This window comes from Tupaia chinensis, unplaced genomic scaffold, assembly GCF_000334495.1.
Source record: "Tupaia chinensis unplaced genomic scaffold, TupChi_1.0 Scaffold144624_1, whole genome shotgun sequence".
NCBI classification, from domain to species: Eukaryota; Metazoa; Chordata; class Mammalia; order Scandentia; family Tupaiidae; genus Tupaia; species Tupaia belangeri.
In genome coordinates this window covers 1,706,872-1,733,962 of record NW_006204485.1, presented here as the reverse complement: position 1 = coordinate 1,733,962, position 27,091 = coordinate 1,706,872, and the positions used below count along the sequence as shown (strand labels likewise).

The 27,091-nt window shown below is 39.8% G+C and overlaps 1 protein-coding gene across 1 annotated transcript in view; it reads left to right on the top strand.

Annotated features, from left to right (window-relative positions):
- Positions 1 to 11,078: 11,078 nt before the first annotated feature.
- Positions 11,079 to 27,091, top strand: part of GXYLT1 (glucoside xylosyltransferase 1) — a 36,095-nt gene continuing 20,082 nt past the window's right edge. Inside the window, exons 1-4 of the mRNA XM_027767770.1 lie at positions 11,079 to 11,171; positions 15,930 to 16,101; positions 20,544 to 20,669; positions 24,599 to 24,850. Of these exons, the coding sequence (XP_027623571.1) occupies positions 11,119 to 11,171; positions 15,930 to 16,101; positions 20,544 to 20,669; positions 24,599 to 24,850 (603 nt within the window). The 5' untranslated portion in view covers positions 11,079 to 11,118. The remainder of the gene's footprint in view (positions 11,172 to 15,929; positions 16,102 to 20,543; positions 20,670 to 24,598; positions 24,851 to 27,091) is intronic.

Below are 27,091 nucleotides of genomic sequence, written 5' to 3'. Positions count from 1 at the left end.
CTGCTCGGGGGTCCTCCCGCGCCTCCCGCCGCCGGGCCGCGCCTCCCGCTTTGCCGCGGTCTCTGACCCTTCGCTCATTTCCCTTCTTCCCCTCCGGCGGCAGGGGCTGAGCTGGAGCTGCTTCTGCCGGACCGCACCGCACTTTTTCTCTTTTCTGACCCAGTACTTCTGCGCTCTTAACGCGGCTAAAAACCCATTTTCAACTTTTATTGAAGGATCCGTTCAAAATAGGAGGTGCCCCACAAAAGCCTTATTGCTGCCTGGCTAGCAGAAATTCCCTCTTGTTTCCATGGAGTCGAGTTGAGATATTTAAACATCAGGCTGGCGCCCTAGTTCGTTTTTCTTTCTTTCTTTCTTTTTTTTCTTTCTCTCTCCCCTGAAAGGAGCATCTGGTTTTCGCGAGTTAACACTTAGTGGCCGCGTTTGGTTAAATCTGGACACATGAAATTTGTGCGGATTGTGCTTTTTTTCTTTGGGAAACGCTCGGCTTATTTGAAGCTTACAGCATGTTAAAAACGAGTGATACTTAACATGTGCAAGTCTTTTGGGATGGATCGACATATCTTTCTTAAACATAGGTATTTACTGAGTAGCTTAATGAATTAGGTGCATTTACACAAATCACTTGCAGGAATTTAACCAGCATGAAGTTTAAATAGAAAAAGAAAAAAAAGAATGTTTTTGGCGATTATGAATCCCCAACAGAATCTGAACGTTTGCACTGCTTTGAAACCGGAGCACCTCTGTTAGCACCTCTCTGGGGAAGACCCCTCTCCCTACTGAGAGGTGGATGTTGCTTAGGTTTCGGAAAGAACAGGGTTGGAAAGAGGACGGAGAGCAGGTCGGCTGAAGGCTGTGGCTTAATATTCTGAGAGTTGATGGTCGTTCCCAAAATGAAAGGGGGAAGTTGGGGCAGGGGAAGCAGCGTGGAGAAGCTGCATCGTCATGTTTTTACTCTACGGTTTGATGAGTCAGGGAATTCCTACGACATCAGGACTCTATTCAGAAAAGCAGAACTACTTCCAGAGCCAGTTAGTGAGGCTAACTCCTGGGAGAGGCAGTGACTGAAGACTTAAATGAGCTCATGAGAAATGACAGAAGCCAGACGGTATCTGGTCCAGTCCCTTCTGATGAAGTATTTTAAATTATGAAAAAAAGATTTTTATAGTGGGTAGGATAGTATGGAAGCAACCTTTTAATCCCACATTGAATGTAATTTATGTTTTAGCACATCAGTTTGATGGTGTATTTTTTTGGTCAACTAATTTGAACAAGATTACTTCATTTGAAATTTAGAAAAGAGCCGGAGCTTTCATACATATTCATCAGTAATAGCACCATGGCTGAAATCCGAAGTGCCCTGGGGGGTCGGAGTCCAGTCAACACAAGCCTGCACTTTTATAGGTCCTCTAAGCATCACTCTTCATTTTACATGAAAATGGTACTCATCTAGGCTAAAACTAAAAGTAGATTAGTCTTTGTAGAAATGTGGTAAAGAACATTTCACTGGATTGTCTTGTGTTTCACCCTGTAATTTGATTAGGTCAGGCAAACTCCTAAGACATCATGACTCTTTCTTTTTTTAGATATCATTATTTATAACATTGTTATAGAGATCTCATAGAATTAAATCAACTTTTTCCAGCTACCATGGCATATGGAATAGATATCCTTAACCTGTCTATGTGCAAATTTGGCTAAGGTCCAAAGGGTACCAGTAACTGGACCAGGATTAGAAACTATGTAACTTGTGCTGGGCCCTTGGTCTAGTAATTAGGGAAATGCAATCCCATAGGGCTAACTATCCTGGGAATTCCAGCCCAGCCCTGGCGGCTTGAGAACACTTTGGTTCGTATGTGTCTATGCCCCACACTATGATGGGATGGAGAGAGAGAGGAGAACGGATTGCAGTGGCCTCATTGACCACCTCTCATTGGGGGGTGCTTCTTTGTCTTTCACTTTCTCTGCACACTGGCACATGCACCCTCTGGCAATTGAAAAACAATTTTTAAGAAAGAGACACTGGCCAGCAGGTGGTGTGGTTAAAGGCAGCTGGATCCCATATAGCTGACTGTGCAGTTCTAGTACTGTACCACTGACCTGAGAAGCACCCCCAGTGGATGTGTATACATGTCCAAAATCCTGAAAGAAGGAATGGGGTGGGAGACAAGGGACTGTGGCGTGACCATCCCACATGGGAGTGCCTTCTCACTTTCCAGATTCTGTCTCTCTCCACTGTGAGCTCATGCGTTCTCTGGCAGATTTATAAAAAGATTCTATAGGGGCCAGCAGGTGGCATAGTGGTTAAGGCACTGGACAGTCCCACGTGGACGACCATGGTTCGAGTTCCAGACTTGGTGGTTTACTTTCTCACTTTCTCCCTCTCTCTCCCTCTCTCTCTCTCTCTCTCTCTCTCTCTCTGTGTGTGTGTGTGTCTTTGGTCAAATTAAAATGAACGAATGAATAAATAAAATTAAATAAATAATACTTAAAATATTCAAAAAAAACTATGTAACCTGTGATTGTACAAGTTTTTTTTTTTTTTTTTTTTTGTAGAATTTTGTCATCGGGTGCCTGTGCTCACTGGAGAGAAACAGAAAGAGAGGGAAAGTGAGAAATAATCACCTCCCGGGGAGATGGGCACCCCACAGTCCTTTCTCCTTCATTCTCCTCTTGGGATTTTGGGCTCATGTGCACACCTGTGTTTTTCAAGCCACCAGATCTGGGACTTGAACCGCAGAGTCGGCCATGTGGGATCCAGCGCCTTAACCACCAGGCCACCTCTTGGCCCACAAGTGTTTTTTTATATAAAAAGAAAGATAAGGTGTGTCCTAGATACTGGACTCTGGATATGGGGAAGGTCGACACCTTCCACTTTTCAGTAAAACTGGAGTATCATTGCTTTCTTGTATTCTTTGCATTTTTACCCTTTTATTTAACTTTTTAATAATGCCAGAGGATATGTGTATTGGGGGGAAAATAGGAAGAAAGCAGCACCCATTGGGGCATGGTCATCACAATCCCTTTTCTTCTAATTCTCTATCCTTCAAGGATCAGAGCACATGTGTGCCTGGTGTTTTTTTCAAGGCTACAGGACTGGTACTTGAACCCTGGTCCTTTTCTACAAGTGCACTTAGCCATTGAACGGTGAGACTAGTCTGTAGTCTTCCTTTTTGGATACCATCTTGCCTGAAAGTTTAGAACTATTATTTCTCTCTTTCATTTGAAACATGGGATCTAGGTTTATACCCAATAGGTTTTATTGGTCAAATCTTACAAAAAGTATTCATTATGCAGAATGCCATGACAACAAAATACTCAGAAAGATCTTCCAAGTTCTTACTTTAAAGTGATGGGGAGAAAAGACAGGAACACATTTTCAGTGAAATCACTTGTTAATTAGTATATGCTGTTTGAAGCCATTATTTTAGTGATCGGAAAATAATAGGTCTCAGTCACACAAACCTGTGTTTTCTTCCTGGCTCTGGTTGCTTTGAGACCTTGACCAAGGTGCTTTTAACTTTGCTGTGCTTTAATTTTCTTACTCATAAAATGTAGATAATACTTACCTTACCTAATGCGTTTCAGCTTTATTGAGGTATAATTGACAAATAGAAATTGTATATATTTAAGGTGTAACAACTTCATGTTTTGATAGTGTGTGAATGAACCAGACTGACTCCATTTTGTGAGAACTAATGCCAGACACTTGGGCCTACCCCCATGCCCTACCCTAGAGTGACCTTTACTAGCTCTAAGCAGGAATTCCTGCTTGATTTAAAACCTCGATTCTTACCTTTGGTGGCCATCCCAACCATATAACTAGGATAAAGCTTATGACACTGGTTTGTGTCCTAGGCCACTGGCCTTTCATAATGGAAAGGCTGATGATCGTAACCAGCAGGTGATTTGTTCCTGCCTGACTTGGGCTAATTACATCCCTAACCAGGTGACCTCTTCCCTTTGATCAAAGTTCATAGTTGTTCAGCTCCTCTGCTGCACCTTTTAAAAACGTCCCAGCTTGAGGCCAGCAGGTGGCATGGGCCAGTAGGTGACATGGTGGTTAAGATGCTGGACATGGCAAACCTCTGCAAGGTTTAAGTCCAGGTCTCTCTCTTGCAGCCCTCCTCCCCTCCCCTCCCCTCCTCTCCTCTCCTTTTCCCTCCATTCCTCTTCCTTTCCCTTTCTTCCTCCCTCCCTTCGCTTCTCTCTGGTGAGCAAGTGTGCCCCTCTAGCAAATAGGGCTCCTGTGGAAGGGTGCTGACTGCAGCTGTGGATGTCTGTGAGGATCGCAGTCCACTGTTCTGCTTCCTCCTGACCTTAAGTTACTCTCTGATAAAGTTCTGCCTGCTTTGTTCTAAGATTTCAATGTACCTCCAAGCACATGTATGTTGTGAGATGAGCATGATTATCAAGCTAGTTAAGGTACCTATCACCTCACATAGTTAGATTTTTTATTTTTAGGTTTTGTGGTGAGAACACTGAACATCTATTTCCTTAGCAAATTTCTAGTGTACAATATAGTATCCTTAATTGTAGTCATTGTACATATTGGATTACCTTAATTAGTTTGTAATAAAATTCTTAGTTGTTGTTGATTAAAGTCCAGTTAAATGGGACTGGCTGTCTATGGTACAGTAGTAACATGATACTTGAGAGAAGCTAGATCCCACATTACAGCTGGTGTTTGCATCCCCAGCCCTGCCAGCCTGAAACGCATTGGGCATGCGCATGAGTGCCCAAGATCCAGTGGACTGGAGGACTGGAGGAAGAGGATTGCAGCAGGCCCAGACCTTGTGGAGGATGCTTCTCTCTCTTTCACATGCATGTGTTCTATCATGAATAAAGAGAAAAAAATCCAGTTGCTAAGTTAAACAAAATGGATATTGATAGGTTTTTATGGGTTTGCTGGAAGGAATTGAAAGACAAGGTGCAGATAGCAGGGCAGTGCTAGAGACTTCAAGGACTGGGGGTGTCTTCTTTCTCTTCCACTGTGGACATGCTTCGTTTATGAGATTTAAAAAAAATATTTTATTTTATTTTAGCTTTTGGTCACGGAGTGCATATACTCACCAGAGAGAGATAGAGAGAGGGAAAGTGAGAAATCAACCCCCCCCCCCCAGACAGAAAGCAAGAACTCACCCCTAGGGAGGATAGCCACACTACAATCGCTTCTCCTCCATTCTTGCCAGATTTTGGGCATGCATGCACACGTGCCCAGTGTGATTTTCAAGCTGCTGGGTCCAGGGCTCATACTGTGCTTGGACATGTGAGATTCTAGCACCTTAACCAGCATGCATCCACGCATCTGTAGGCTTCATCGTGGGACCTTTTTGTTCTTGCGGGTTTTTTTTTTCCCCCCCTAATCTCAAATGAAAAGTTCTGAGGAAAGGCTCCCATTAGACTTGCCTGGGTGAACGTCATCTGTGGATCAGTCAGCATTGTCTGTGCTGGGACCATCTTGATTCACTGACTCTGTGTAACTTGCACATCTCCATGGGGAGGGGATACCAAGACTGAGGTTGGAGGGGAGCGGTGTCTCATGGGGCAGGGAGAGGGGCAGTGCTGGGAGACAGAGGACCCTGCACATTGAGAGATTCTGTGAAGCTATTCCATAGGGACAGGTTTTCTGGAGGTACAGTAGGAAGCAGTGGTATTGCTCAGTACTTCTCCAGAAGGAGTTGTATGCATTTCTGACTTTTTACATTTTAGTTACTCCCGGTAATTAAATTCTCACATTTCACTGACAAATCTTAACAGGAATGACCAAGATTTTATCTCGTGGCTCATAGTAGTACTGGTAGTGAGGAATCAAGAAACTACTAAACATTTCAGTGATAGTACTTCTATGCTCATCGTGTCCTCCAGTGACTCATATGGAGGGAGTCACCTTACCTTTTCAGATGTGGTTAGACCATCAACTGATTTCTGCTGGGTCCTTGAACATGAGTAGGGCATTCTGAGAAATTGAAGAGTGGGAAAAGCAAGGCTTTGGAGTCATAGACGTCAGCTTGGCAACTTACTGTCTATTCCTACCCCAAACACATTTCTTCATCAGAGATAAGAGTTCGTGTTATTAAGTGGCATGGTGGTTAAGATGCAGGATCTTGGGGCCAGCAGATGGTATAATGGTTACATCGCTGGACTCCCACATAGTAGACCACGGTTTGAGTCCTGGACCCAGTAGCTTACAGCTGATGCCAGGTGCATGTGTGTCCAAAATCCCGAGAGGAAAATAAGAGGAGAAGGGATTGCGGCATGGCCATCCCCTCTGGGGGATGGTTTCTCATTTTCTGTGTTTCTGTCTGTCTCTCTGGCAAGCACATGCTCCCTATGGCAAAAATCTCTCTCTCAAGAAAAAGTGTGAGATCCCACATAGCCAACTATGATTGGAGTTCTGGACCCAGCAGCTTGAAAAACACTGGGTACATGTGTATATATATGCCCAAAATCATGAGAGGAGAATGGAGGAGAGGGGATTTATGGCATGGCCATCCCCCCAAGGTGATTTCTTACTTTCCTTTGTCTTGACTCTGTCTCTCTCTGGCAAGCACATGTGCCCTATGGCAAAAATCTTTTAAAAAAAAATGTTATTGGGTTATTTGTAAGGACTGAAATGAGATAGAATAGATTACTTAGTATGGTGCCTGGCACAATAAAATTATAGCTAATATGGTGGTCATTTTGATCATTTAAATTTTAAGTGATTTTTTTTTTCCCCAGTTAGTGACCTCTTGAAAAAATTCTATTTCTTGGACCCCAGTTGAGAAGCTTGCTAAAGTAGAATACTTGTCAGAGAGGACCAGAAAAATATATTTTACATGTGTCCTAAGGTTGAGAACTACCTGGTTAGCTGAGAATGGTTTGATTTTTTTTTTTTTTTTTTTTTTTTTGTAGTACTGCTTTTTATGAAGTCATTTCCCCCCTTTTTTGTAGCTATTATTATTATTATTATTGTTTTCCCTCCAGTTATTATTGAAGAAGGAAAAAGGAATTGGGCCAGTGAGTAGTGAAGAAAGTTGAATTACTTACTGAGGCCACTTTAATGTCTGCGTTGTTAATGCAGAAACATTTAAATAAAACCAGTGACCTACACCTTTTATCTTAGTTCAGTGAGGACCATCTTGGGATCTACTTTACATATTTGTGAAGTGCTATCTTGATCTATTTGGACTGCTGTAATAAAAGACCACAGAACAGAGGGTTTATAAACAACAGAAATTCATTTCTCACAGTTCTGGAGGCTGGGGTATCCAAGGTCAAGATGCCAGCACTTTGGTGTGTGCCAGGGACCCACTTCCTGGTTCAGGATGGCACCTTCTCACTGTGTTCTCACACAGGGGAGAGGGGAAGGCAACTTTCTGGGGCCTCTTTTGTAAGGGCACCAATTCTATTCATTAGGGCTCGGCCCTTGAGACCTAATCACCCACCAAAGGCCCCAACTCTTCATGCTTAGCACACAGTGTTTCAGAAATGCTTTTAATTAATTAAAATTATACCACTTTGTGCTTTTGGAGGGGAAATTGATTTGGTTTGTGAAAAATAACCTGGGGCCAGCAGGTGGCATGGTGGTTAAGGCGCTGGATCCTACATGGCTGACTTTGTGGTTCAAGTCTAGACCCCACTGGGCGCTTGTATATGTGTGCCCCAAATTCTGAAAGGAGAATAAAGGAGAAGGGATTGCCATGTGGTCATCTCCCCTGGGGGTGATTTCTTACTTTCTCTCTTTCCGTTGGGGCATGTGCCCTATGGCAGGAATTTAAAAAAAGAAAAAAAAGTATGTCGTTCAGGTTAAGAAATTTTATTTTTAACCATTAAGATTATATGTTATACGCATTGAAAATATTCCCCCCTACATATTAACTGAATTTTGTTTGTAATGTATATAGCATATAAAGTTTACAATTTTTTTTATCTTTTTAGATTACTTTTTTTCCTTCATTTTTACCTTCATTATGCGTACGAAAACCTTTCTACCAGTTTTTTTTTTCTTTCTTTTTTTAAAAATTGAGATCTTTAATGTTGTTCTTTTCCTTGGGGAGGAGCAGGAGGGTGTACTGTGTAATGCTCTTTTTTCCCCTTCATAATTAGTCAAAAGCACGTGGGCTCCTGGAGAGGGATGATGAGGGGAAGCATTCCCCATGGGGGATGGCCACATTGCAATTCGTTGCTCATTTCTCCCTCCTGTCAGAATTTTGGGCATCTACACACAAGTACACAGTATGGTTCTCATGCTCCTCGGTCTGGGACTTGAACCAAGCAGTGGGTCATGTAGGATCTGCCCCCTTAACCACCAGGCCACTGATTGGTTTTCTCCCACCCCATTTTCTTTTTTCTAAATGGTCAGATAATTGTTTCATTGCCATTTGTGTGTGAATAGTCCTTTTCCCACTCACTGAGAATTAATGACACTAGCATTTTAAGAAAAAGATCTGACTTTGACCTAGAAATTAATCTAGGTTGTGTGGAGACAGTTTAGTTGAAAAAGAGCGATCCAGGCTGTGATCTTAAATGCTGGTGGTTTGGCAGGATCCTGGGCATGTCCCTGTGAAGGTTATCAGTGGCTTGAAATTGCACTGTCAGTCTTGCAGCACTTCCTTCAGATAGCCACGTTCTTACACGGGATACGCCCAAACTTATCCCTGACTTTAAGTCCTGCATGGTTTTCACTAAGACTCATGACTATCATGGATGTTTTGAATTCAAAAGTACCTTTTCAGTTTAATTTAAAGGTATAAAAGATCTTCTGTCACTACATTTAAAGCCTTTTCAAGTTTGAGAACTATTACTGTGATGAACATTGCTGTTAAATGCTTAATTTTATCCAGAGCATGGAATGTCTCGGTTTTTGAAACGCCTTTGAAACATTTTTCAAGTACTAAAAATTTTAGTTTATTCTTTATTTAAAAAAAGAAAACCAGGGACCAGTGGGTGGTGTGGTGGTTAAGGTGCTGGACATTCCCACATGGCTGACCATGGTTCGAGTCTCAGGCCTGGTGGCTTGCTTTCTCACTTTCTCTCTTTGGTCAAATTAAAATAAATGAATGAATAAACTTAAAAAAGAAAACCAATAAAACTTCATATTTTGAAATAGAATTCACATGAAGTTGCAAATATCTTTCACTTGGTTTTCCTAATAGTAACATCTTAAGGACTTTAGTGCAGTACTCCCTCAGTGTCTTATTCATTTCTTTCTTTCTTTCTTTCTTTCTTTCTTTCTTTCTTTCTTTCTTTCTTTCTTTCTTTCTTTCTTTCTTTTTTTTTTTTTTTGAGGTTTTGCTATAGGGTGCGTGCGCTCACCAGACATACAGAGAGAGACAGAGAGACAGAAAGCGAGAAATCACCCCCCAGTGGGGATGGCCACACCGCAATCCCGTCTCCTCCATTCTACTCTCTGGATCTTGGGCATGCACGCACACGCACCTGGTGTGAGTTTTAAGCCACCAGGTCCGGGATGCGAACCGCGGTCGACTACGTGGGAGTCCAGCGACATAGCCATTACACTAACTGCTGGTTCCTCATTTCTTTCTTTCTTGTAAAATGGTAAGCAGCATGTATATTCACTAGTGCATGTATTTTTATATTTCTATAAGGAAAGAAAGGAAAATATCTTTTGTACATATTGTGCATTTTCTGACAGTGAATTATTGTCAAGATATTAATCCTTTCTAAAGTTAATCAAATGAGTAAAACAAACTCTGTATCCAGTAGTAGTAACTCCTTACTCCACTCCCTCAGTCTCTCAGCTCTAGCGGGGCAAGCCATATCTCTTTTTTCTGTACATATTAGTTTGCCTGTTCTGGGCATTTCACATAAATGAATCACACCATATGCGAGTTTTGCTGCTTTCATTTAGCATAATGTTTTCAAGGTTCACCCACTGAGGCATGTATCACTATACTTCATTTTGTGGACAGATAATATTTTATTATATGGTCAATACCACCTTTTATTTTTTTCATTTATTAGTTGATGGACATTTGGATTGCTTTCTACTTTTTGGCTATTATGAATAATTCTGCTCTGAACGTGTATGTCTATTTCAGTTCAACTTGTTTTCAGTTCTGAGTATAGACGCAGGAGTGGGTCATGATTGTGCAATTCTGTGAATGTACTAAAACCAACCAAATTGTATACTTTAAAAGGGTCTAGTGAAAGGGGCCTTAGACTGTGGACATTTGTGAGAAGCGTGATTAGAGATCTTTGCGAGTCCAGAAGTTCATAGACCTTTTGATAGAAGAACAATGAATTATCATTGAATTTGCAGTGAGAGAAAACAGAGCTACCCAGTGATGAGATATGAAGTGGCCTTAGATTTAGTGATTTACCCTGGCTTCATATATGTTTACTTTAGAATCCAGCTTTCCACTGTAGTGAGTTTCCAGACTATTGTTTTTAAAAGGAATAACAATGAAAAACATACTTTTTGTAATGTCAGGTATTATTTTTCTTACTTAGTGTCAACCTGCAATCTAAGGTAAAGGGCTGTACTTGATCCTCCATTTTATTATAGCTTGTGTAACATAATGAAACCGAGAAGGAACAGATAATAGCACTAGGCCATCAGTATCAGTCTGCTTTTGTATGTTTTAGTCTAAAATATCGTATAAGTAGTTTGGGTTGAGGAGTAATATAAAAGCATTTTAAAAATCCTCTCTTACCTTCCCGCTAGCATTTGTGGCATTTTCATTTTGTTTCAGGATAAGCAAATATTTTGTTTGACTGCAGTGGATTTTGTTTTAGAAAAATTTGCCTGGTCCATGGAAAAAAAATTGGAAGACCTCTTTTGTCTGTGTCATCTGAAGAGGAGATTTTACTAGGACTAGAAAACTTTCCCAGTCTGTGTTGTGTTCTGCTTAAAGGATTTAAAATTCTATTTAAAGTAACAGTGCTCTAAGTAAGAGAGAAATCAAATTTCAACAGAACAAAACAAAAACTTGGAAGTTATCTTAGCAACTTGGATTTGCAGTTGTGTTGCGCGAAAGTAGAACAGTAAGTTATTGTGTTACTGGGTAAATTCCATCTTAGTTCCAAACTGAAATACTCACATAGGATTCTTATTTCTGTCTTGCTGTTAGGTGTAAAGATTTCTGTCTGTGTTACTGGAATCCCTATTGGATGCTGCCCTCTGATGTTTGTGGAATGAACTGCTTTTGGGAAGCGGCTTTTAGGTAGGCACTTAATATTTAATTGATAGATCAGTGTAGGTAAGACTAGATAGTGGATAAAGTCTTTGACTATTTGGGCGTAAAAATGTTTATTTTCCTGTAATTTAAAATATTGCCATGCAAGTAAACAATTCATTTCTGATTGAATTTTCTTTTTCCCATTCTGTGGTAGTTACCTCTGACTTTTAATACACACTGCATATAAAACTCTAGTTTTTTTTTATTTTTTATTTTTTAGATATTATTAAGATAAACCTTGGTTCTTAGAAGTTTTTATGTTCTAATTTTGGTAGCAGGTAATCATGTGATAAACAAGTGATAAAGATAGGTTTCTACTGAAATTTATAGCTGTTTATAGCACTGATCTAACTAAAAGCTGGTATACTGAAAAAAACATTTTATAGTTGGATAGGGGCCATTGCAGAAATATTATATTGGTTATTAGTAGAGATTTATGAAGGAGTAAATATGACATTTTTTACTGACCTTTTAGGTTACTGGATATTTGGCCTTATTTACTTCCCTGGGTATGAGGGTATGGATGGGCTGACCTCTGCAGTGCCTGCCTGCTTTAATCTTCAATGAGAAAAATAAGCGTATATAGGAATGGGATAAGGAATGCTCAGATGGTCTAGATCATAGCAGAGTTGGGCAGTTGCCTGAAATGCTTTCCCCAAGAGGAAAATTTATTTTAGAGTCACGTGTTTTTTATTTTTTTTAAACTGTATCTTTATGATTCATTTACATTTTTTTAAAATCATCTGAGGGCATGTGCACTGGGACAAAGAGGGAGAAAGCCCAAGGGGGTGTGGTCATGCTGCAATTTCTTCTCCTCCATTTCTCTGTCCTGGCAGGATTTTGGGTACGGACACATACATGCCTGGTTTGTTTTTCAAGCTGCCGGGCTGGGGTTCAAGCTGTGATCATCCATGTGGGATCCAATTCCCAATGCATAGCATCTAACCTCTGTACTATAGGGCTGGCCCTAAATTTAAACTTCTGAAAACTGTACACTTTGAGGGCCAGCAGTTGGCCTGGTGGTTAAAGCACTGGACTCCCACATGGCCAACTGAGGTTTGAGCCCTGGACCCAGCGGTTTGAAAATCCTTGCAGGGCGTGTGTGTATGTGTGCCCAAAACCCTCAGGGGAAAATGGAGAAGGAAGGATTGCAGTGTGGCCATCTCCGCCAGGAGAGCGATTTCTCACTTTCCCTCTCACTGTCTGGGTCTTTGGAAAGCTCATGATGTGCTTTTTTCTGTGCTTTTCTATGTAAAAACGCTTCATGACCTTTCTGACAACCCACTATTTTAGCAATCCTTCTTTTTGGCTATCCTTTCAGCAAGCTGAGAGGGTAACCAAACAGGATAGGGTTGCTCTTGGTTACCATTATTGTTGTAGTCACTGAACAAAGAGTCATCTGGATGTTATCCTCAAAAGTTGCGTTGGGGGATAGAAGGGAAAAGAGCTGGGTTTTTTTCCCCCTAAAATTGCAAAGTCAATGTAGGTTTGAGTGGTCAGGATGTTGAGTTCTCCCACTTGTCTGATTCTGGTGACAATCATATGTTGTATGAATGGCTGCTAGAAAGCATTTAAACCCCTGAGGGATACAGTGCACTAGGGAGGTGAATCCGAAGGGGGTCTTCAAAACACACCTGACAATGCATATTAGGAAAAAACTGTGCATGAATTTCAAGAATTTTTTGCACCAAAATAGACTTGTATTTTAATTTCATTTTTTACAACCTTTTTGAAGTCCCCTTGCATAGTGACTTTAAGAATAATAGGCAAGAATTTAAAAATTCCCTGGAGCAGAGCCATTGGTGGCTCTGTGGCTGGGGCAACTGAGTCTCACATGGCTGAATTACTCACGTCCAGGACCTGGCAGTCTGAAAAATAGGCTGGACACATGTGAGTGTGTGCCCCAAATCCTGAGTAGTTAAGGTCCTAGAGGGTCTCCTTCAGATCTCACTCTTCTGACACCAAATTGTTAAAAGGAAAATCCAGTTATGCCCACAGTCTCTAGCAGCACTTCTCCAAAGACAATGGAATTTGTTCTGACTTGTCTCGGAGGTGGGGGGGGAGGGATGTAGGTATAGACGGCCAGGGCGCTTGTGGGCTGATTCCTTCCACAGCCCCCTCCCCTTGTTCCAAGCCTTCTGATTTCATTCTAATCTAGCCTGAAGGGCCTGAAATCTGCTTTCTCCAAAGGTCCAGCTAGAGGCAGGGGTGAAGAAGGGAGCTCCTTTGTGAAGCCCACTCCCAGGGGTTCATGAGGATCAATCCAGGATTGCTTTCTTGACTTTTTTTTTTTTTTTTTTTTTTAGAGAGAGAGATTTTTGTTATAGGGTGCATGCACTCACTGGAGAGACAGAGAGAGAGAGAGGGACAGAGAGACAGAGAGACAGAGAGAGAGAGAGCAAATGAGAAATCACCCATCCCAGAAGGATGACCACACTGCAATCCATTCTCCTTTCAGGATTTTGAGCATGCATGCATACGTGCCTGGCATGAGTTTTAAGCTACCTGGTCTGGGACTTGAACTGCAGTTAACTATGTGGGAGTCTAGTAATGTAACCAATAGGCCATCTGTTGGTCCCGATTTTTTTTTTTAAGAGGGATTTATGCTGTAGGGCATGTGTACTTGTTGGAGAGACAGAAAGTGAGAAATCACCCCCTGCGGTAGATGGCCATAATGCATTCTATTCTCCTCTTGGGATTTTGTGCATGCACACACGTGTGGCTGGTGTGAGTTTCATGCCTCCAGGTCCAGGATTTGAACCATGGTTGCCCATGTGGGAATCCATTGCCCTAACCCTTACACCATCTGTTGGTCCCTCTTGATTTCTTTTTCAACTAGTTATTGGTATATAAAAATGCTACAGATGTTCATATGTTGATTTTTTATCCTGTTTTGTTCTAACAATGTTTTGGTGGAGTATTTAATTTAGGATTTTCTATAAATAAGATCATGTCTTCTATAAACAGGGACAGTTTAACTTCCTCCTTTCAAATTTGGATGCCTTTTATTTCTTTCTGTTATTTAATTGCTCTGGCCAGTGCTTCTAATACTGTGTTGAATAAAGATAATTAAAGTGGACCTCCTTTCCTTCCTCTAGTTCTTAGAGGAAAAACTCTCAACTTTCTTCCATTCATTATGATAGAAGCTATGGATTTGTCGTATGTGAGTCCAGCACCTTAACCACCATACCAGCTACTGGCCCTTATTTATTTATTTTTAAAGAGTAGGCCAGGAATTAAATTCAGTCCTCCTGTGTGTCCTTAACCTACCAAATAGCAGTACCTACCAGTGCTTGCTACCACAACTGGATCTTTGATCTTTAACATTTATTTCCTTCTCCTAATTTTGAGTTTGGTTTGTTTTCACTCTTCTAGTTCCTTGAAGGGGCATCAGTGGGTTGTTTGGTACAAAATATTTGAAAGGTTCTTAGGCCTGATACTATACACTGCTGCTTTATGTTTGAAGTTGATTCTAACATAGCTTAGCTTAGGCCAATAACTTGGATTTAGGAAATCTTTCTTTCCAAAAAGATTGGCTTGCCTTTTTTTTTGTGGTGGTTGTTGCTATAGGGCATGTGCACTAGGCAGAGAAAGAGAGACAGAGAGAGAGAGAAAGAGAGAGAGAGAGAGAAAGAGAAACTGAAAAATCATCCCCTTGGGGGATGGCCACACTGCAGTTCTTTCTCTTCCACTCTCCTCTTGGGATTTTTGGGCACACACACATATGAGCCCAGAATGACTCTCAAACCTCCAGGTCTGGGACTTGGACTATGAGGCTGGTCATGTGGATCAGTGCCTTAATCTTTGTGCCACATGCTGTCCCTACCAAAAAGACATATTTTAGACTATCTTATTATGTCTTGCCGAATACTTTGTAAATGGAACTGAACGTGTATCAGTGAAAACAGTTATGTGAAAGAAAGTTTCCTTAAAATCAAAAGAGCTATAATACTGGACATAATAGTGAAATGTTTATGTATGAATTTATGACTAGATTTGCCTTACAATGATCTGTTGATTGATGTGAGGGATGTGGGAAAGGGTTTTAGATGTAATAAGAATGCCCTCGAATGGGTAGTTGTTACAGCTAGGAGATGAGTACATGGGAACTTACTGTATTATTCTCTGTAACTTTGTTTGTAAAGTTTTTTTTAAATAAATAAAATAGTTTTTAAACATTATTTAATTTTATTTATTATTATTATTATTATTAAAATTTTATATAGGGCATGTGTGCTCATCAGAGACAGAGAAAGAGAATAAGAGAGGGAACGTGAAAAAGCAAGTGCCAAGTTCGGGATTCAAACCACCCCAGTGCCTTAACCACCACACCACCTGCCGGCCCCGATAAAGCAGTTTTTAAAGACTGAATGTTAGACCTTCAAATGGGTGATGCCCCTGTTCTCAACTAGAGTTTGCTGAGAGATTTAAGCCCTAATGCCCCAAGGTATCTGGTGTGGGTTATGAGTTGGCTTCTCTTCTGTGCATCTGTAATGTACTGATTATGAATTCTTGGCAGAATTGAGCAAGCAGTCATTTTTTTGTGTTCTGTGGTCCCTATTGAGGAACGCTGATTGAGAAAGATGGGTATAGGAATATGTGACTCAGTGTTGTATTCTTTTGTAATTTGGTATTTTTTTAAAATTGAAGTTTAAAAGTTCAGTTTTTGAACAGGATAAAAATATGTTGTACATATGCTACCCTATACTAAATGTCTTGGAAAATTGTTGTCTTTCCTGTTAGATACAATCTGAAAATACAGCCTGTTGAGAGAATGCACCTAGCTGTAGTTGCTTGTGGTGAAAGACTGGAAGAAACAATGACCATGTTGAAGTCAGCTCTCATTTTCAGCCTCAAACCTCTGCAGTTTCATATTTTTGCAGAAGATCAGCTACATGATAGCTTTAAAGGCATAGTAAGTATTTGAGACTTAGTCAAGATTGTGGAGTTGACTACTTAACGGTGTACTATAGCAGAATGCTGCTTTATTCCTTCACTAATGAAAATCCTTATTCTGTAACTGCCCTCCTAGAGTGAGGAGTGTTCCTTATATTAGATGTGAGTCCAAGGTAAGAAGGTCCCTTTTTAAATAGGAGTAAGCTGTTTAAAGCCTTTGCCAAGCATGGAGGGTTTATTTTAAGTCCAGGTTGTTTTCACTGAGAAAGTCTATAATTTAATTTTGCCGCCATTGTTAGCTTGGGAGTGCCTCAGTCCCAGTGTACACAGAGGTTTCAGTTCAGTCCCCTTTTGAGGAGAGGGAACTCTTGATCGATAATATGGAGGAAAGTGTGTTCCTGTGATAAAAAAAAGTTACTTAATTAGGTACAATCAATTTGTTTGCTATGGCAGGTAAACCAAAATAACAGCGGTTTGAACAAGAACGAAGTTTCTTTCTTTCTCATTAAAGTAAGCAGTGAGGGATAAAGTAGTTCTTCACCTTCTGGGCCCATAGTTAAGCCATCTGCAACCAGGGGCTTCTGCCTCATGGTCCAAAATGGCTACTGAAGCTCCAGCTATGTATCTCATATTATGTAACTAATATTATAGACAGTATTAGGAGACAAAGAAGTGAAGAGGAAAGGCTGCTCCTTCTCTTTCTCTCTCTTTTAACATTTTGCCAGAGGGCATGTGCACTTGCCAGAAAGAGACGGGAGGGAGGGGGTTGGGGTGGGAGAGCAAGAAAGTGTCCCCTTGGGGAATGGTTGTGCCACAGTCCCTTCTCCTCCATTTCTCCCATCTTTTGGGAATCTGGGCACATATACGTGAGCCCAGTGTGTTTTTCAAGCTGCTGAGTCTGGGACTTGAACTGCACAGTCAGTCATATGGGATCCAGTTCTCATAACCACCAGGATATGGGCAGCCCCATTCTGTTTCAAGACTCTTTCCAGAAGTCATAGACCATTGGTCACAATTGTTTATATGACCATATCCAGCTATTAGTGAGAGTGGAAAATATACTCTAATTGGGGAAGCCTTTCAACCTCCTTAACAAGAACAAGACAAAATTGTCATTGTGCAAAAAGAGGAGAACAGATATAGGGAAGAAAGAATATAAGACAAAGAAAACTCCCCTGAAGTCACACTGTCTTATTTTCTGAGAGAGAAGTAAAGATGATGTAAATGATTATTCTCTCTGTCTTTCTGTTCACACTGCATTAAGCTATTGAACTGATTTAGATATTCATGCTTGGTGTAACTGTAAAAAATGTATGTGTTATTCTTTTCAAGTTATATAAGATCATTTTGCATATTAAGTAAAAAATACCACTTGTGATTTCAGTTTAAAGTTTAAATTTTCTGCCAAAATCTTTGCTTCCAAGAGATATAAAGTTTTATCTATTACTAAAATATTTACATACCAGCAGGTGGTGTGCTGGGAAGGCACTGGACTCCCCACATGGTCAATTGAGTTTGAGTCCCAGACCTGGTGGCTTGAAACTCATGCCAGGCGCATGTGCGTGCATGCCCAAGATCCCAGAAGGAGGATGGAGAAGAAGGGATTGCTGTGTGGCCATCCTCCTGGGGATGATCTCTCACTTTCTCTCCCTTAGTCTCTCTCTGTCTCTTTGGCGAATGCATGCGCCCTATAGCAAAAATATTTCAAAATATATATATATATATATCTACACACGTATATTTGTTGTAACTGTTTAACTTTCATGATGGACTGCTACCAATGGTGGAAACCTTTGAAAATGTAATAAGAAAATAAAATATTTATTGTTTCATCTTAGATGCAACTTTTGTGTTGTGTTCAAACCTGATGGAATATTGCTTATTTAACATACTATATTTTAACTTAGTTTTTCTTTGACTATAGTAATAATTTCTTTCTTTTTTTCAGAAAGAGATTTTCACTATGGGGCGCATGTGCTCACCAGAGACTCAGAGACAGAAAGTGAGAAGCCACCCCCCCGGGAGGGGACACTCACGCCATAGTCCTCTCCTCTCCACTCACCCCTTGGGATCCCAGGCATGCACTTAACACGTGCCTGGTGTGAGCTTAAGCCACTGGGTCAGGGACCCGAACTGCTGTCGACCACATGCAAGTCCAGTGATGCAATGATTATGCCATCCACTGGTCCCTATAATAGTAATTTATAAGATTGTTTTGTGGAACATACTGTTAGTTTAAAGAAGATAATTAAATACTATGTTACATGAAGAATGACTAAAATTTCATTTGGAAGTTGGTATTGAAAAATATTTTTTTAAAAGAGAGATTTTTCTTATAGGACATGTGTGTTACAGGAGAGACAGAAACAAAGAGACAGAAAGTGAGAAATCACCCCCCCAAGGGAGATGGCCATGCTACAGTCCCTTCTCTATTCTCTCGGATTTTGCGCATGTACGCACCCGTGCCCAGCCTGAGTTTCAAGCCTCTGGTTCTGGGACTCAGACCACAACTACATGGAAGTCCAGCAATGTAACCATTAAGCCATCTGCTGGTCCTCCAAAAGGATCTTTAAGTGATTGTAAATTGGGCAGAGAAAATAAAGGTGTTAATGTTTTTTTTTTATTTAGATTGCTTGAGATAGAGAGGGAGAGAAAGAGCGGTAGAGAGAGAGAGGGAGAGCGAGAGGGAGAAACCACTCTTTTTGAGAGGTTTTTGCTATAGGGTGCGTGTGCTCACCAGAAAGAGAGAGAGACAGACAGAAAGTGAGAAATCACCACGCTGCAATGCTTTCTCCTCCATCCTCCTCTCAGGATCTTGAGCACTCATGCACACGTGCTGGCGTGAGTTTAAGCCACCAAGTCCGGGACTCAAACTGTGGTTGACTACGTGGGAGTCCAGCAACAAAGCCATTACACCAACTGCTGGTCCCGAGAAACCACTCATAAATGGGACATGTTCATACAATAATCCCTTCTCCTTTTTTTTCATATTCTCAGGATTTTGACCATGTATACTTGTGCCCAGCATGTTTTTCAATCTGCCTGGGCTGGGATTTGAACTGTAGTCAGCCTTGTGGGATATGACTCCTTTAGCCAGTAGGCTTTGGAGCTGGCCAAAAGTGCTATTGTTTTAAAATAATTAATGCAGACATTAAAGCAGAGTGTTGGAAATAAAGGTGTTTCCTTAAACTATGCTGGAAGATATCAATATTTTAAAAATTGCTTGAACATAGTCATAATTCAAAAAGAGATCATCTTCAGCCTATTACAACAACTTCCAGATCCCATGGGTTGTTTCCAAGTGCTTTTTAGGAAATGTGACTTAACAATTCTATTGAAGCAACAAAGATAGTAATATTTAAAATGAACTTGAAACAATTTAGTGTCTTGAAATGGATGCAGGATACTAGAAAGTAAATGTGCTTATTATAGGTTTTAAGATCCATTTTGCTTTTTTGTAATGATTTTTTAAATTGGTATTAGATATGCATTTATTAGACTATTTTATTATCAGAAATAGAGACCAGCAGGTGGCGTGGTGGTTAAGGGCTGGACTTCCACATGGCTGACTACAGTTCAAGTCCTGGACCTGGCAGCTTGCTTTCTCACTTTCTCTCTCTCTCTCTTAACCCTCTTCCTCTCTCTCTCCCTCTCTGGTCAAATTTCAATAAAATAATAATGTTAAATAAAATAATCCTTTAAAAATATTTTATTATTAGAAATATCCATACACATTGAACTATATACAGATAGACATATATTTTAACCAGTCTCATTTTGTATTTACTTCAAATGTAAAAATTTTCTATTAATATAATTTATTCTATGGTAATAAAATTAGTGCCTAGTTTTTAAATATTTTTTTAAAAGAGATTTTTGCTATAGGGCGTGTGCCAAGTGTGCTGAGAGAGACAGAAAGTTTGAAATCACCCCCCGAGGTGATAGCCATGCTGTAATCCTTTCTCCTCCATTCTCCTCTTGGGATTTTGGGCTTACATGCACGTGCTCCTGGTGTGAATTTTAGGCCACTAGGTCCAGGACTCAAATGGTGATCGACTACATGGGAATCCAGTGATATAACCATTATGCCATCTGCTCGTCCCAATGTCTCTGATTTTAATTTGTTTCAGAATTGAAAAATTTATGTATGAAGTAAAGCTGAGGAAGATGAATACTTACAGGGTTCTTTCAACTCTCTAATATTGAGATTCATACCCTGAAAACTTCTATTGTCGTTCAGATCTTAATGGTGAAGTCTTTCTGGCATATTATGATTTTTACATTTTGAATGAAAATTAAACAAAGGGAATGGTGGAAAAGATGAATCTGACATTATCTTAACTGTATAGTATAAAATGTATAATGTCTATGGTTTCATAATGCGTTGGTTTATGATTTTACAGATCACATTTAAGGAAAACAGATCTAAACTGGATTTTTGTTTGCTTTTTTATTTTTCAGCTTGACAGCTGGTCATTTCTACAAACATTTAATTACACATTATACCCCATAACTTTTCCAAGTGAGAATGCAGCAGAGTGGAAAAAGCTCTTTAAGCCCTGTGCTTCCCAGAGGTTGTTCTTGCCAGTAAGTTTTTCTTCCCAAGTTTTTTGTTTTGTTTTGTTTTGTTTTGTTTTGTTTTATTGGTTTGACCCTTATTTTTACACAGATGAGTTTCCAAAGAGTTACATAAAAATCCAGCTGAATATTAAGAAATAAGTAAATAAATACACATGCTTGTATGTACTTCCAATTTTCCTTTTGAATTTGAGAAACAAGGTTAAAACTGTAATAAAGATTCTTGCCAAAAATGAAAAAAGTTCAGTAATTTCTGAATACCATTTCTTATATTTTATTGGGTCATCGGAAAAGTCATGATGCATTTTTGCATAGAAAAACTGAAAGATATGTCATGACTTTTCCAATAACTCAACAATTTATTTAGTTGCTATGAATTGTTGTCTCTAAGAGGTGGTCAGATCTTAATGGAGCCAGCAGAAATGCGGAATGGCAATATTACCATCAAGTTGCAGAATACAGTTACAATTTGGGAAATGAGACACACTGCATCTCTTAGACCAAGTCAATTTTCCTTTTCTTTCTTCTTTTTAAGAGTGATTTTCGCTATAGGGCGCGTGCGCTCGCCAGACAGACAGAGAGAGACATAGAGACAGAAAGCGAGAAATCACCCCCCAGGGGAGATGGTCACGCCGCAATCCCTTCTCCTCCATTCTGCTCTCGGGATCTTGGGCACGCACGCACACGCGCCCGGCGTGAGATTTAAGCCACCAGGTCGAGGACTTGAACTGTGGTCAGCCACATGGGAGTCCAACGATGCAACTGTCAGTTCATCTGCTGGTCCCCCAAGTTGCCTTTTCTAACTTAGACATAGATGCAAAATTTAAGGTGTGTGAGCGGTCGACTACGTGGGAGTCCAGCGACATAGCCATTACGCTAACTGCTGGTTCCCCCAAGTTGCCTTTTCTAACTTAGACATAGATGCAAAATTTAAGGTGTGTGACCTCAAAGAGAAAATGGGAACCAGTTATTCAGTGCGTCTATTCTTTGGTGTTGGTCTCTGATGATAAACCTGAATTTAAAAAAATTAATTATTTACTTTTAATTTTTATATATTATTATTCTTCCACTCTACTAGAGAGAGAATGCATGAGAGAGAGAGAGAGGGAGAAAAGGAGAGAGAAAAGGAGAGAGGGTGAGAAAGCAAGCTACTAGGTCAGGGACTCAAAACACAGTCAGCCACATGGAAGTCCAGTGCCTTAACCACAACCTGCTAGCTCTGATTTTTTTTTTTTTAACTTACAAATACTGTGTAGCAAGATTGCTTCTTCCATTTTGAACTGATTTCATTCTTGGTCTTAAAATTGGCAGTAGTTTGTTCAGACCACAGTGATACTTAAAATGCTTATGGTATTGTCAGTTAAAAAAAAAAAAAGTAAGTAAAAACATTCTGATGGCAGTGGAAATATTGAATTTAAGAAGCCCACAAGTTTTTGGAATACATATGAATTATGGGGAAGAGCCATTAGTTACTTATCATGGTTAAGTGAGTTAAAGCAATCCTTAGCATTTTAATAACATAGTTTAAATTGAATGCAGGATGTCAGTAAATTATGTTTTGATAGCCAAGTCTGCCTAACCAGTGTTTTTGTTGTTGTGTATTAAAAATTTGGATTCTAGGGACCAGCAGTTAGCATAATAGCTGTGTCACTAGACTCCCATGTAGTCGACTGTGGTTCGAGTCCCAGACCTGGTGGCTTAAACTTACACTGGGTGTGTGTGTGTGTGTGTGTGCCCAAGATCCCGAGAGGAGGAGGGATTGTGGCATTTCCATCCCCCTTGGGGGGTGATTTCTCACTTTCTGTCTCTCTGTCTCTCTGTCTTTCTGATGAGTGCACACACCCTATAGCAAAAGGCCTCTCCCCCCAAAAAAATTTGGATTCTAGGATCTTTTTCACTCTTCCCTTCCATTGTAAAATTACACACGTAGGAATTAAGGTTGCAAAAGAGTCAAGCTGTGGTAGGACAAGTGGACGCTCTGCTCCATAGGGTGAGAATACATGGGAGGTGTAGAGTTAGTTCCCAATACAACCTCAAGGCCTAGCGCTATTATGTACTTCTATAACCTCAGCAGTTCAGGAAGCTGAAGCAGGAAGACATGAGCTATGAGGCCTGGACAACACAGCAAGGTCCTGTCTCAATAAGAGTAGGTGTGCTAGCTCATACCTATAGTCCCAGCTGGGAGGCTGAGGCAGGAGGAGGATCACAACATGGGAAGACCCCGTCTTTAAAAAAATAAAAGTTGGAAAAAAGTTTTAAGAGGTTTTAGGTATTTCATATAGGCTTTTTAATTTTTTTTTTTTTTTGAGGGCATATGTGCTCACTGGAGAGGAGAGAGACAGAGAGAGACAGAGAGGGAAAGTGAGAAATCACACCCCAGAGGGGATGTCCACACTGCCTTTTCTTCTCTTATACTCTCCTCTCAGGATTTTGGGCAGATGCACACATGCCTGGAATGATTTTCAAGCCAGCAGGTACGGGATTTGAACCATGGTTGACCATGTGGAATCTACCACCTTACCCACCTTACCACCTTCTGGCCCTGGCTTTATAAATTTTTTAAATAAATTTTATGTTGAATTGCAGTATCACAATCATTTAATTAGTATGGGAATGCCTACTGGTTGCCTGTGATTTCTATTGAAGTGCTAGAAGCATAAGAATGAATGGAACATGTCAGGCCCTGTCCATGTGTGCCTAGAAATACCGAAAGGAGGGAGAGATGACGAGATTATGGTATAACCATTCCCTATGGGGAGAGCTTTCTCACTTTCCCTCTATCTCTGTTTCTCTGGTAAATACATGTCTTTGGCAAATGAAAAAACAAACAAACAAACAAAAAAAGAAACAAAAAAACCCAGAAAAGTTGCAGAATGAGGCTCGAGCTTTTGTTCTTGTTATTTTTTTACTACAAAGATTTAGGTTAATCTAAGCCATTGAAACTACTAAAAATCAGAATAGGCAGTAAGTTTAAAATTACAAGAGTCAGATTCTAAAGTATGTGGGTAAGGCAGAAATAAAATGTTACCTTTAAAATTGCACGTGGAAGGCATATGGTAGAGATTTTTCTGAAAACGTTCAATATGCCAGTCTTCCTTCTGAGACAAGCCTTGGCTTCACCTTGTGTACTGCGTCGTTCCCCTGTTTCGTCGTGAGGCAGGAAGCACAGAGCTGAGAGCGCGAACTCTGGAGCCAGATGGCCTGGGCTCCAGGGTGGCTCCACCACTTACTAGTTGGCACTGAAATAACGTAAAGGTGCCAGTTCTACAGGCCGAGCGAACACGTTCAGATCTGCTTTCGTATTGGCTTATTTCTGTGTTATCTCAAGAGATTAAGAGAAATTTACCCAAGTTAATGTTATTTTCCATTATGGAAAACATTTTCTCCCTGATGTATCTGTTCTTCTAGTTGTTAGTTTTAAGGTTTTTGTTTCATTTATTTATTTTTATAACTTTTCTTATGTAAAAAATTAATAATAAAGATGGACACAGTATCTTATGTATGCTGTTTGTCAAAAATGGCAGATATAGGAAAAATTACTTTAAAAAAATTAATGAGGGGCCAGCAGGTGACCTAATGGTTAAGGTCCTGGACTCTCACATGGCCGACCATGGTCTGAGTCTTGGACCCAGCGACTTTAAACTCAGTCCAGGTGTGTGTGCATGCGTGCCCAAAATCCCAAGAGGAGAATGGAGGAGAAGGGATTGCAGTGTGGCCATTCCCTCCCAGAGGAGGTGTGTGTGTGTGTGTGTGTGTGTGATTTCTTGCTTTCTATCTCTCCAAAGAGCGTACACACCCATAGCAAAAATCTCTTTCTAAAAACAAGAAGAAAAAAAATGAATGAAAATTAATTTACCTCTTCTGTAACTAAGACTCCTTTTATGTTTTTGTTAAATAAGTAGAATTATAATTAATGATTCAAATCTCTCTCCTCGTAGTTAATCCTGAAAGAAGTTGACTCATTATTGTATGTCGACACTGACATCCTTTTTTTACGGCCTGTTGATGACATTTGGTCTTTACTAAAGAAATTCAATTCCACCCAAATTGCCGCAATGGCGCCCGAACATGAGGAACCTCGGATAGGGTGGTACAATCGCTTTGCCAGACATCCGTACTATGGGAAAACTGGAGTAAACTCCGGAGTTATGTTGATGAACATGACTCGGATGAGAAGGAAGTATTTCAAGGTAAGTCACCAATACGGGTTATCAGTTAACATTGTTCTTTTTCTCTCTAAATTGATTGCTTTCCAGTTTATTTTCTTCTATTAGAAATTAGATTGAACTATTCAGAATTTTTGTCCTTATCTAGAATAACCGAAGGAAAGTATGTTGGCAGTTTTCTGTGTAGTGCAGTATTACAGTAGGTCCAGCCAGATGGCATCACGGTGAAGTACTGAACGTCATCTCCCTAGCTCGTCATTCCTGGAGAGAGTCGTTATTTTGTAGTTGTATAAACACAGAACACTTGAATCTAAAGTATGGCATATCCAGGGCCAATACAAAGTTTTGGTTAAGACATAGACCCTGCGGCCTGTTGATCTGGTTTAAGCCCTGGCACCTCAGTTAGTAACTCTGTGATGTGGGTAACTTTTGAGCAACTCTGAACTTCAGCATCAGTTCTTCATCTGTAAGATGGTAATGATGATAGTACCAATAGCTCAGGGCTCTTATGAGGATTAAATAAATTCTAACAGTGGCTGACACATATTAAATGTTGGCTGTTGTGGTGCTATTAGAAGTTAATTTAGAAAAACAAAAAACAACCCAGGCCTGTTTCTAATCTCTCAAATTGTGGAATCAGTGAGTGAGTTTATTCTCTGTACATTCCGAATACATCAGTATGTTCTACTATTTAACCAAGATGTTCTGCCGTTTACAGTTTCATGTAAATTAGTTGTATGTGGTACGTTGCAAGTCATTGTAGTTTGCAGGGTTTGGAGTTAGGCTTTATGTGTAACTTTGCTACTTGTGCACAGCTGAACCATTAGCCAGTTAGTTAACTTTCAAATGTCAGCTCTTTCATCCAAGAAATAGTGAGCCAGACTTATTTAGGTTGTTAGTTTAAAAGACATCCATTTAAAAATGCTTAGTACAGAGCCTGGCACTTAGTCAGTGGTTAATGAATCTAAAAACAGCAACTTCCGAGCAAACACCCACTGTTAGCTTTCTGGGCAGGGATATAAGACATACTACTTATCCCTTTATGTCTTGGTAGAACTAAATGAAACATTAAGGGGTATAATGTTTTTCATTAAATGAATATATATATATATATACACACACACACACATGTATATATATATAGTATGTGTATAAATTTGTCATGTTTTTCTTATAGCTTCTGGGTTAAACAATTAAATTGTTATTTGCTTCTCCTTTCTACTTGTCTGACATAAATCTCCTCCCTCATTTAGAGTTTTCTCTTATTTTGGTGTAGGCAGTAGTACTGCTTATGGGCCATGTCATTACTGTGTGCCAGCATTTCCATCTTAGAAGCCTGATAATACCTGCCACTTTTGTATTCTGTCAGTGCGATGAACACAGTAGTTTTAGACCTTCATCTTCTGAACCTTTCCAAAATCTTGATTTCAATTAAGTCTTGCCTCTTCCAGTTGAATGTGATGAGACCAGTGCTAGATAACCTCTGTCCTTGTTTGACAGGGGACATCTTCTGTAGTTACCCAGTTTGTTGTTACAGCTTGAATTTTAAATTTAGCTTACTGCAACTTTTACTAAATGGAACTGGCAAAATAACATGATTGTTATTTTCTGATTGTTAGAATATGCGTAGTAATTTGATACCAGAAGATGGTGCTGTAAGATTATCTGCTGAGAAATAATGTGACTTCTCTGTAACTACATTTAAGATTCATAGGGTTATGAGTAGCTTTGCAAAGAACTGTAGAGATAATTTAATATTACACCATCTATTTTAAAAAATTGTAATATAGCTATATAGTTGAAACTCATTATTATTTTTACTTACCTTTTCTTATTTCAGTGTCATTGTTAAATACTTCAGTAGTTTCTCCCCCTTCCATTTTATTTTTGTCTCTGGTGTGTTTTAAGCCTGCTGGAAATACAGTTAGGGAAGCTGAAATAATTTCTAAACTTTCAGACTTCTTTCCCTTTCTGCACAATGACTTTAGGAAGAAAAATTTGAGAAGATTGTGCATTAATTCAGTAGGTGAAGATTACTTTATACCTAATATACCTGTGTTATAAGCAACCCTATTCTTGCCCTGTGGGAACACAATTCAGTTTTGCTTTGTTTTTAAATACTTTACTTATCTCTGCTGAGATGATTCTTGAAAATTTATAGAATTTTCATATATCTTTATTTTTCTTGATTGTTTTATTATTAGTATCTGCAGCAAAGATTGCCTTGGTTTTTCCTATGAATTGTATCATTTCTAGCACAAATTC